This window comes from Echiichthys vipera (assembly GCF_963691815.1).
Source record: "Echiichthys vipera genome assembly, chromosome: 18".
Classification (NCBI taxonomy): Eukaryota; Metazoa; Chordata; class Actinopteri; order Perciformes; family Trachinidae; genus Echiichthys; species Echiichthys vipera.
Genome location: NC_139843.1, coordinates 26,509,898 through 26,522,481, shown reverse-complemented (window position 1 = coordinate 26,522,481; position 12,584 = coordinate 26,509,898). Strand labels below are relative to the sequence as shown.

The 12,584-nt window shown below is 39.4% G+C and overlaps 1 protein-coding gene across 1 annotated transcript in view; it reads left to right on the top strand.

Annotated features, from left to right (window-relative positions):
- fmn2b (formin 2b) overlaps positions 1 to 11,396 on the top strand; it is a gene marked incomplete at both ends in the record, with an annotated part of 61,313 nt that extends 49,917 nt beyond the window's left edge. Inside the window, 10 exons of the mRNA XM_083933397.1 lie at positions 933 to 1,024; positions 1,152 to 1,281; positions 1,554 to 1,700; positions 3,387 to 3,446; positions 3,779 to 3,899; positions 4,067 to 4,159; positions 5,370 to 5,421; positions 8,014 to 8,163; positions 8,433 to 8,514; positions 11,370 to 11,396. Of these exons, the coding sequence (XP_083789523.1) occupies positions 933 to 1,024; positions 1,152 to 1,281; positions 1,554 to 1,700; positions 3,387 to 3,446; positions 3,779 to 3,899; positions 4,067 to 4,159; positions 5,370 to 5,421; positions 8,014 to 8,163; positions 8,433 to 8,514; positions 11,370 to 11,396 (954 nt within the window). The remainder of the gene's footprint in view (positions 1 to 932; positions 1,025 to 1,151; positions 1,282 to 1,553; positions 1,701 to 3,386; positions 3,447 to 3,778; positions 3,900 to 4,066; positions 4,160 to 5,369; positions 5,422 to 8,013; positions 8,164 to 8,432; positions 8,515 to 11,369) is intronic.
- Positions 11,397 to 12,584: the final 1,188 nt, after the last annotated feature.

The following is a 12,584-nucleotide window of genomic DNA, read 5'->3' as shown; positions in this document are numbered from 1 at the left end:
AAAGTTTCAATCTTCTTGAAATCACAGTGTGAACGCCCAATCTCTCTCTAATGGCTGAGAGGGTCATCCCTTTGGCCTTTATCTTGACAACCTGCTGACTCAGGGTTTCAGTCACCTTAGAGCAGCTCGCCATCTTGCGAAGTAACCTAGCTGCAGCTAAATAGAGTGTGTCCAACAATGAAGTTAGTGTTCACCAGGTACCAGATTAACACCAATAACTGTGAGGGGTCTGAAAGTGTTTTGATTTTGATCACTGTTTTATTTTCACAAAATAGTGTTTTTTGTTGAAGTTCCTTGGTTATTTAAAAAAACATTCTAGTACAGTAGTGGTATATACACAGAGAATATTCTACCAAATAATGAACACTAAAAAATAAAAATGTTTCAGAATAAATCAAGTATTTACAATTTGTTATCTAATTTCAAGTTTCAAGCAAATCAAGGGGGCATGCCACAACACCTGTCACTCATTTTGAACAGTCTATTCAGGCACTCAAAGATGAATTTAAGCTGATGCTACTGTTTTTTTTTATTTTCACATACATTACATTTACACATACCCTGTGTTTTTCTGGTGGTTAGTTGGCGCTGTTGCAACCTAAGTATGCTTAAACGTGATTGGTCAGTACTACTCAGGACTAAAAACCGAAACCAGACCACTTCTGCTTCCAAAATTTCGTCCCCTGGCCTACAGATTCTACATTCATGTGCTGAATCTGTTTAGAGATTAGTCCTGTTCTAGGTTCTGCCACAATTTAAAACAATGTGTTGTATTTTTCTTAAGTGTTAAGGAGTTGCAGCAGTGACTCATGGAGATGATTAAGGAACTAAGCACCCAATTGTTCAACAGTGTCAGACTTTTTAAAACACCTGGTGTATACTTATGTTGAATTGTATGAAGGTGGGGTCAGTGTCTTGTGTCTCTCCCTCAGAGGGCACAACAGGAGGAGCTCGACAAAATTGAAAAGCACATCAAGTCTTCAAAAGACAAGGAGAATGCCAAACCTCTGGACAAACCTGAGCAGTGAGTTGATGTTATTCCTCTGATGCCTCAACACTGACAATCAGAGATAATGGTGAATGTTGAGTGGAGAGATGGCAGAAGACATGTGTTGGCTCCAAAGCAGCTGGTGTTTCCTCTTATGTTGCAGATTTCTCCACCAGCTCTCCCTGATCCCAAACTTTTCCGGCAGAGTCTTCTGCATCCTCTTCCAGTCGAGCTTCTCTGAGTGCATGTCGTCCATAATGAGGAAACTGGACACTCTGCAGAGGGTATGCAAGGTGAGTCTCCAAACTGAGGGGAAAAAACGGTTTCACATCTTGATGTCTGCCATAAGAACCTTGGTGGGTGCTGTAGGATGACTCTTGAGAAGAGAAGTGATAACACTACCACTCTAGCCACTAAGAGAGGAAGTAGGAAGTTAAAACCCCTGACCCGATTTGGCATCGCGATTGGTGTGATCCCATCTCAAGTGTGTCTCTCGTTGTTAGTACTTTGAGTCTTCCATTTTATTTGTATCTCTGATTCACACACCTCTTGTCCATCTCCACAGATGCTGAAGGACAGTGGGACAGTGAAGCAGGTTCTTGGTCTGATTCTGGCTTTTGGTAACTTCATGAATGGTGGTAATCGAACCCGAGGCCAAGCTGATGGCTTCACCCTCGACATCCTGCCCAAACTCAAAGATGTCAAGAGTAGTGTGAGTAAAGAGGGAAATCTGCTGAAACGAACTTTGCTGGAACAAATCAAAATGCTGCTCTTCTACCCTGGACCTTGGGGCTGAGAAACGTACATGCCTTTTGTGCTGATTATAATGGAAGAAGCAGGAAAAATGTATTTATGCACTCCATTGTTATTAAGCACTCAAACATCAGCCTGAAACACACACATAAAGACCCACCAACTTAGAGTTAGAGTGATGGGGCTGCTCATGTTACCAAGAGCTGTTTTGTTGCCTTGCTCAAGGTCACATTGGCAGTTTGTATCTATTGAACATTTATCTGATTTTAACATTAATAATCTGTCTCCATTGTGTGCTCTTTGTGGCTTAAACATGTATTAATCCTATAGCTATACTGAACTGGAATAAATTGTCTTGCTCTTGGTCAAAAAGCACTTAAAAAAATAACTGCTTTGATTTGGAACAAGCATCCAATCCAATTTCTCATCAGTTGCGAAGATCTTTGCACATAGTTAGCAGATGTTTTTTGCATTTTTCTTAAGGTGGTTAAAAGGAGTCCTGCAAAGTTACACTGTATAATGTGGAAGATCCTTAATGTTCAAGCTCCAGGGTGAAAGCAGTGATACAACCCTGTTTAGTAGTGATGCGTTAGACATTACAGTTGCTGACCCCGGCCTCATTCGTATTGTGACATTTTGAAAGGGGGCTGGTTAAATTGTATTGAATACTGCTGTGTTCCTTCAAATTAGCCTCCTGTTCATTGTAGAGTTAATTATCCTATCTTAATCGTTGTTTGTAATGCACACAAAAACCAAGTAACAAGGAAGACCAATAAAATAAATATATATATCTTGAAACAGGTATTGAAAAATGTTGTTACTTTTGACAACCTTAAAGTGTAATTCCGGTGCGAAATCATCCCATGGTCTTTTTTTCGGCACTTACAAACATCAGATAAGCCATGGAGACAGTGAATGGATTTCTCCGTTAATAGTTCATACATGAAAAAAACTAACAGTTGCTAACAGCTGGACGTGGCTAACACTGATTAGTTTGGGGAAGTACGGTGATTAATTAAACATCTTTTTTACCGACTAATACGACTCAAAATAACATCAAACCTCTGCAGCAGCATGAGAAGAGTCCCTACACAGAAAACAAAGCACCAACAGCATAGTTAGAGAACTCAGAGTTTATTAAAAGAGTGTTTTAAAGACTTACCTACTGGCCCCTGTACCAGCTCCTCTCATAGTAAAGTCCATTCAAGTGTATTACCAAAGTCAATCCCGAAGGAAGGAGCCCATTGGTGCTTTGTTTTCTGTGTAGTGACTCTTCTCATGCTGCTGCAGAGGTTTGGTGTAATTTTGAGCAGTATTAGTGGTTAAAAAAGACCTTTTAATGCCAGCTGTTAGCGACTATCCCGGATTTCTCTGTTAATAGTTCATACACCAAAAAAAACTGTCTCCATGGCTTATTTGATGTATATAAGTGCCGAAAAAGACCATGGGATGATTTTGCACCAGAATGACTCTTTAATATGAAACTGTGGTGTCTGCTTGGGTTTACTAACATTGGACAAAACCAGGTGATTACCACCATTATCAACTTTGTAGTGCTAAACTGTGTACAATCACAGATAAACACTACAAATATATCTTCACCACTCCTGTAAATATGGGATCTTTTTCTTTTCTCCATATGCAGGACGGCATGAAAAGTCTTCTGTCTTACATTGTTGCATACTACCTCAGGCACTTTGATGAGGTAAGCTTTTAGCTGTTATACCTACTGTACTTTTTAAAAAATCTTTGTCAATTGCTTATTTTGTCCCTGTTTTTGTAGTTTCATATCACATCAGTACTTTCATATTCAGAAGCACCTATTACAGACATTCAGTATGATACATTTCCACATCACCCTGGTGCTGCATCTTATCGCTGTAATGCTTTTAAAGTTTATATTTATTAACAGCCAGTAAATTCAAAATTATGTCTCTGGTGGTCCTAAAACAGTGTCAGGCATTTATGACTAAATGTCCTAATTGTTTTTTGTTAATAATTCATTGTTAAATTAATTGTGTGTCTATCCATCACCAGGATGCTGGCAGAGAGACGTGTGTGTACCCTCTCCCTGAGCCACACGATCTGTTCCAGTCTTCACAGATGAAGTTTGAAGACTTTCAGAAAGACCTGACTCGATTCAGGAAGGACCTGAGAGGTAACACACAAAAATAATTTTGTGAAAAAAACTTGCACCACTTACACAAGGGATTTAACCACCTTGGTACCTCCAGTATTCAGTTTATTAAGCATCCTGTAATATGTGTCTAGTTTCTAATTTTACATGAAATGTACTCTTGATTGATATTTATGTCTGCGTTACAGCTTGTACATCCGAAGTGGAAAAGGTGTGCAAGGTTTCAGAGGAAGATAACCTGCAGCCTTTTAAAGACAAGATGGAGAACTTCCTCTCACAAGGTGACTGACAAAAGAGCCCATTATCCAGAGAAACTACTTTCATATTAAACAAATCTGCACCTCACAATTTATGTCCAGTGTCAACATTCAGTGCTGATGCAGGAATGAATGTGTCCTACAGTTTATATAGCAAGGCAGAAAGTGAGGAGGTCCCATCACACTTGCAATTAATGTTTAACCATGATCTTTAACTAACCACAAGTATTTTAGTGTGCGTGAAGTTAGAGGGGCCCTGTGTTTTCTTGTAGACAAAGTTTCTATGTTTCACTGTTTCTACTGTGTGTACCCTTGACTTGAACATTTAAATGATGTATTGTTAACATTAACTTGTTACGTAGAAGTCTTATTCTTTCTTGCCTTTGTGGGCTCACTGCTGTGTTTTTTTGGTGCATTACCGCCACCAACTGTCAAAATAGCTTGAAAGTTGCAGCAGGAATGGGTAGTGTGCGTGCATGTGTCCTCATGTGTATGCATAATACAATATGATAAGCTATTACACATTACACCATAGATGACTAAAGCCTGGACCAAACAAAACAGGAGCCCACTTGTATACTGCACACATTGTTCCAAAGTGGTCAAAAACTCCACAGAGTACCTTAACCACAGTTCCTACCCTGACCACAATCTCTCATTGTTTGTAACCATAATGTAGTTGCCATGCACATTTTATTTTAAAAACATTAGCATTCAATATAAATAATGCTGTCATCGAACATAGTCTAGGGTTTTGTTCAGCATCAGTGTTCTTGTTTAATACATTTAAGAGTGCCTTTATCAAAGAGACACTGTTGACAGGACACCTCCAGTTAAACATAAAGTCAATCATTACTCTTTGCATTATGAATTGTTAAACCAGGTTTGAATTTATATATAGATTCCAGAGTGCAAAAACTATTTTCTTATGTCTGAAATATGTATGTAGAGGGGGTTGTCCACTAATCAAAATTAAAGCATATCCATCACCAGCTCCTCCAGTCCACATGTCAAAGTATACTTAGGAAGGTGAGCTTTGAGTGGTCTGAAGACAAGAAATACACTATATAACTATATATATATATACAACTATATATATTTATATATAGTCCATTACCAAATCAATGGAAAGTCTATGGGACAGACAGGAGGGCAGCAGTTGCAAACAACAAACCAAATTTTTTTTCATGTTTCAATTTTGTATTTACATCTGGTATTCTTCCTCCTTTCTTAGCTCAAAGTGAACTGGAGACCCTGGATGATCAACTCAGCAGCACTCACAAACTGTAAGAAAAACACTTTACATTACAAACAACCATCTGTAATATTTCAACTGTCTCCATCACTTCTGTTTTTTGACTGACAGGGAACAGTTTTTTGAACCGGTGCCATTCAGAATTCTTTGAAGCGTGGTGATACCTAGCAAACCAGCCCGCATTTCCATCAGTTTAGTGGGAACCACTGTAATCAAGGATGAGGGTGTGTATATAAAGCACAACGGCAGTAAATGTATTGTGTGCAGTGTGCATGATGTGTTGCGTGTTACTGGGGCGCATAAACAACCTGAAATAAAAGCTCTAGAAACACACACTACGTAGTAAACTGTTTACCAGAGGGAACTCAAATTCATTCAGTGCCTTCCATTAAGATGAAACTATAAAAATCTTACGGTAGCTCAGTGTTAGCTGTTCAGAAATCACAGGAGGAGACACTTATTTTGTCTCCTGAGTCTCACTTCACTCAGCAGCAGAAACAACAAACAGGACTCCTCCACAGGTCTTTATTGTTCTCAAACTGAAAACTGTAGCTGCTGTACATTCACTTGGTATCTTCACACATCTTGATAAACATTATCTCTGCTCACTTTCTCATTCGGAGAGAACACATCTCCTTTCATATTTTCATGTAATTTATTGGTCACGCGGGGAACAGATTTTTGAACTGGTTCCACAAGAGGTTCCAGGCTACCTAGCAAACCAGCCTGCGTTTCCTCCAGCTCCGAACAATTGTAATCATGGATGCGTCAGCACGTGAGGGCGTTGCACAATGTACACCACTGATGTCCTCACAGCTGAACCAGTTCAGACTGAAAAAAAATAGCTATTTTGCGGTTCCAGTTTGGAACCAACTTCTCAGGTTCGAAACTGATTTTTGGTCGAAACTGTAACCGATAAACAAACAGGCTACAAAACTCCAAGCTTGTCAGTTCGGACGAGGGAATAAACACGTAAAACAAATGTGGCAAAAAACACCACACAAACAAATTGAAAATCACTCCTGAGGGAGGAAAGGACAACAGGCAATAACTACACTGATCTGAATTACTTTCTATGAAGTTATACAAAAGAATATCGCTCACAGAAATATAAGCGAGGCAATACTTAGACTCAAGACAAGGCTGTGGAAACGGCTGTAGGTACACGACAAGACGATATACTCTGGCAACAAGACAGGGGAAGAGCTCATGCACAGCCAGTGTGTCTATAGTACAGTCCAGCATGGTCACAAATTTTGGGCTGCTCATGGACGTCCACACAGGGGTCTGCGGGGACCCTCACAGATTGTGTCAGATGACACAAATGTATGTCACATGAACCTCATGGCCTGCTGATCCTGAAAGCAATAAATTGGCCCTGCTTCCCAAGGGCCTCTAACCATAGCACAAGTTATGCCTATGTAAGGTCTACATTTATTTCACTACATTACTGTATAAGCATATTTTTGAACCATGTTTGTTTTAGCCTCTCAGGCTCTCACTTGCATGTGTAAACTCAGCACAGTGAAGGCATTAAAACTTGTTTTTATCCACTTTCTTTGAAAATTCTCAAAATAACAGCAAATCTCTGCAATAGCATGAGAAGAGTTCCTACACAGAAAACAAAGCACCAACAACGTAGTTAGTGAAGCCAGAGTTTATTAAAAGAGTGTTTTAAAGACTTACCTACTGGCCTCTGTACCAGCTCCTCTCATAGTAAAGTCCATTCAAGTGGATTACCAAAGTCAATCCAAAAGGAAAGAGCCCATTGATGATTTATTAAGGAATCTGTCACCTCTTCTAATTCATTCTGGGGACATGTAAAAAAGTGTCCAGTACGGTGCTGTTGATGAGGGAATCCCCCATAGCATTCACATAGCGTGTTGCAGTATTCAATGATTCCAGGCCACAGTGAAAAATGTCACTCTGTTGGCATCATAAACATTCTTCTTCTGTGCCCATGGGCTCACAGTACCCACAGGGACGCCAAAAAATGACCAACACACGCCCCCACCCCGTCACATGACATTTCGCTACTGCAGGAAAAGTTGCTGTCTGGGATTTTTCCAAAACTTTTACATCTATTATCAACTTATATTTCACCAAACTGCCACAAACCACAAAGTTTACGTGTTTTGCTGGATTAAATCATCAATGGGCTCCTTCCTTTTGGATTGACTTTGGTAATCCACTTGAATGGACCTCACTATGAGAGGAGCTGGTACAGGGGCCAGTAGGTAAGTCTTTAAAACACTCTTTTAATAAACTCTGGTACTAACTATGTTGTTGGAGCTTTGTTTTCTGTGTTAGGACTCTTATCATGCTACTACAGAGGTTTACTGTTATTTTCAGCAGTATTAGTGATTAAAAAGACGTTTAATGCCTTCACCGGACTGCCTAGAGCTAATCAGTGTTAGCCGCAATCAGTTGTTAGCGACCGTTAGCGACTCTATCGGATATCTCTGTTAATAGTTGTTACACGAAAAAAAATTGTCTTAATGGCTTTATTTGATGAGTGTATTTGCCGAAAAAGACCCTGGGATGGATTTACGCCTAGATGTCACTTTAACTCATGGGTAAAAAGGGAATGTCAATAAATAAACTTGTGATTGTGTCCTGTCAGGTTCCTGGAATTAACAGTGTTCTTCTCAGTGAAGGCCAAGGCAGGAGAGAAGGAGGCTTCACCCCACACTTTATTCTGCGTCTGGCACGAGTTCTCCTCTGACTTCAAGGACCTGTGGAAGAAGGAGAACAAAGTCATTCTCAAGGAGAGGTACAGGAAAACATGCATCTAGAACCTGCTTTGTACTTTCTTTCTTTAAAAGCTAAATATTAAATTATAAATGTTGTATGTTTTAGCTTGGTATTTATTTTAGTGAGTTTTTATTTTAAAGTAAAAAATTGAGCAAGAATGCCTTGAATTCAAAATTAAGACAAGCCAGTTGGATAACCACCATGACATGAATCTTGGCTGCTTAGTTAGTAAAAGTTATAGCAATATGTGTGTTCATATTAGCTGCATTTATATTGTGTGTGCTGTAGGTTAAAAGCAGCAGAAGAGTGTTTCCGACAGGCCAAGGAGAAGGCTTCCTACAGCGTCAAACCCAAACATGCCTCTGGCATTGTAAGTTTACCTTTCACCCTTGTTTTTATGATCACTCTGTTTATATAGACTGAAAAAGAAAAGCTAAAAAAATGTAGATATACTGTATTTCCACTCCAATAGCATAAACTCCACACACACAATACAGCATTTAGATGCAGTATACAGTATAAACATCTAAAAAAAAAAAAAAGGTTTATAACACTGTACGTGTTTATCTGTGTCAAATCGACTCACCCACCGGAAAAATACATCATTGAAATTGTACATTTCTGCAAGCCACAGATTATGTTGAATATCAAGGATTCTGATGGACACTTGTTGAGTCTCCACCATCACAGGTTTAAACACGTGATTCCCTGAAGGGAGTTTGAGGCTTGTGATACTACACAAATGTACCAGGCCAACAATTTTTCTGGGGACCAGGCTGTTCAAAATATACAAAGTAGGAGAAGTACTGCAAAAAGTGATCTAAAATTTTGTTAAATATATTTTGAAATTTTGAATGAATAAATAAATTATTACGTGAGGGAAAGGGGTCTCTTGTACACATTTTTGATTTCTCTATCCAAGTTTCCTCCTGGGGCTACAATTACCTAGTATTTCTCCCGATTTATGAAACCTTTTCACTTTTTTCTGTCTGGAACTGTACAGTAGTCATGGATGATGGTTTGTGGCCACGGGTGGGTAAAATAATATATCATTAGTGTAGAAAATATGAATGGAATTTTCTAAAATGTGAACACAGCAGAGCTGAGGCTCAATTTTGCGCATTTACGCAGGAGGAACAGCAGCGTAATTACATTAATTATTTCTGAAGCTTAAAGTTTAGTTAAGTTTCCTCTGTCAAGTTTATAACTAACCATTTTTTTCTGTTTAACTAGCTCAATATTTAATGCTGTGATATTACTGCATGCATGGAGACGTTCAGTGAAAGCAGCAGAGTGCACAGACTCTCTAAGGGGCAGGGGCAAAAAATGAATGAATGTAATAAATTAATTTATGAATAAAAATAATGATGAATATCGTTTTTTGCCAGAAATTCACACAAGTTCACACCCCCCGGCCTAGGGGTAACCTGAGCATAACACAAAGTGCCCTCCCCTTTTTCACAACTCCCAGAGATGAAGACGACCAGAGTTAGTCCAAGACAAATTTATTTTTAACACAAGATATATAAAGTGAAATTCCGGTGTAAAATCCTCCCAGGGTCTTTTTCGGCAAATACACTCATCAAATAAGCCATCGACACAGTTTTCTCATGTATAAACTATTAACAGAGATATCCTGGAGAGTCACTAACAGCCATGGCTAACACTGATTAGCTCTAGGCAGTACGGTGAAGGAGCCCATTGGTGCTTTGTTTTCTGTGTAGGGACTCTTCTCATGCTGCTGCAGAGGTTTGCTGTTATTTTGAGCAGTATTAGTGGTTAAAAAAAAGAAGTAGCCGCATTCTGCTGTTAGAGACTCTCCACGATTTCTCTGTCTATACACGAAAAAACTGTCTCCATGGTTTATTTTATGAGTGTATTTGCCGAAAAAAGACGCTGGGAGGATGAACAAAATATCCTTAAATTGAAACTAACTTAAAATAGAAAAACAACACAAAACAGGAGAAAAAAGATCCCCAAACAAAATAGCTTCTCACCCCACCTACCAGGATTGTGCTAAATAAAAAAGTTTCTTTGCTCACAAATACTTGACAAAGATACACACTTGACAATCAAGTCTACACAACATAATATAGGACAGCATAGTCTGGCTGGAAGTCGGGACAAAGGCAGAGAGGAAAGCTGTGTTTCATTAACTGTTCAACATGCCCTGCTTCACTATTACGTAACAGCACATATCACATGGAGGCCGCTTGGAGAGCTGAGGGAAATTTTGCGGGTGGAGGAGCACCTGCCCTCGGTCACTTGAGCCCAAACTATCATGGATCCACCACAAGGTGAACGTTTAGAGCTGTACTGCTTCTGACTACTAATCACAAATACCTTTAGACTCAATTTAATGAGCGGAAGGTTTTTTTTGCAGATTATTGTAATATGTCTGCACCGTCGGCATTTTGTAAACAGCTGCATCATCTTTGATTCAGAAACTTCTGTTTGTGATCTGTATCATGATTATCATCATTATTATTGCTCTGATAATTTGAAAAATAACATTTATTCCATGGGTTTACAGATAATGTTGAGAAGAAACCAAACAAGTCAAGTATAGATGTATAAAGTGAGCAGACTAAATATTTACTGTAACTAGTCATTTTACAGTAAATATAAAGCATCAATGACATTTTCTTCAGAAACTACCTGATAAACAGGCGAACAGCCCACACATGTAAGAATAAAGACTTATAAGATATTATTTATAGAAAACTGAAAAGCATGTCAGAAGGTGAAGATTTCTAATGATGATAAAAAGTTGCTTTATTTATGTTAATATTGTTCTTCTTTAGAGGTGAACAATCAGAGTTTTAAGTCCATTACTGTCACCTACCCATGGATGTATTCTCTTCCACCAAATGCATAACTGCAATGAATTGTGGGTGATATCCACCTCTGGAGTGACCATCGTTGTTCACTCAATCACTCAGCCCTTCAAGGGTCCATCTCATCAAGTTACCTTCAGTTTTTCAGACTATTGGAACGACCCTCAAGATGGGGGCGGGGATTCCCCCGAGGGCAAGTGAACCAGGGCATGTTGGACCACTATTGGAACGCAGCAGTAGACATCTCCAGCAGGCATCCTTGAAGTCAGCCTGATCAGCTCCTGACCAATCAGCATCTCTTTTTTATGTAGCGTTGCAGTGCTTTTATAGTGAGATGATAGAAAGGTGTAATGCACTCAACCTCTATGATCCTATGTCCTTTCCACAGAAAGCCAAGCTTGGCATGAAGATTTAACTCAGTGGACTTTGAAAACTTGTTTTCCTGATTTGGGGCACCAGCAGTGAGTCCTGGACAAAAAGTATGAAGAGGACAGAAGAGAAAAATACAGGCATGTATGTGCAGTAGGGGTGTGACGAGATATCATCCCACAAGATCATGATATCAATATGTAAGTGGAAATGGCAACAGTGACAGATAAGACAAACTTATGTAAGCAGTGAGCACTGTAAAAAGATAGTGCTGTCAGCACCATAACACATAACAGGCTACAAGTCATCTAGTCACAGTGTCGGCACCTGACGGACCTGAAGCCTCCGTATGTGACAAGAAGAGAGAACATGTCGGTCTCTTCTGTCTGTCAGCAGCTCCTGAGCTGAATGACAGCTGCTGGAAAACCTGCCTTCACCAGCTGACTGACAGACATTTACTAAACCAAAATAGTTGTCATGTCGGCTCCATGGGAAGAAATCAACAGTGATTAATTGACTGTGACTTTATTTCTCCACCCAGTGCAGCGAGTGAAGCAGCTGGCAGCAGGTGATACACAGACTGAGTTGATCAGTCACTATAGATATGGTTCATATGTTCAATACACATATAGGCCTACGACGGTGGAAAACATGGGTGTGGGATGATAATAACGAATGACGAAAGTTAAAGTTTCCTCTAGTCACACAAGTTAGTTGTATGGTAAGGATGTCCTCTTACCTTTTCTTAGCTGACAGTTTCCGCTGTACTCCAGCCTTCCTCAGAGCTGCTGTTTTCTTCCGGGTATGACGCGTTTTATGAAAACAGCTGACCATATAATTAATTTGTCTGACTAGAAGAAAATGTAACTTTCAAAATCAATATCATGTATCGTCTCTTCTCATGAGCTGATGGTCACGTCGCACCCCTAATGTGCAGCGGAGTCCACTCTGGACATTCCTTGATTTATTTTTTTGAGTATTATCAGTTTTGCGTGCTCTGTCAGCTTGATGCCTTATGTTGTTCTCTTCCAGCTGTCTTATAACTGAATCCACCACACAAACATGGATGGTTGCTGTAGCAGGGCCATAATGCATCAGGGATCATGTGTAGCTGGATCACTTCAGCTCAGAAACACATATGCTGTTCCAGCCTATATGCTCACATTTATAAAAAAAAACAAATGTCTAACTCATCAAGATTTTTCAGCAGATTGATAAGATAAAGGCAAACACA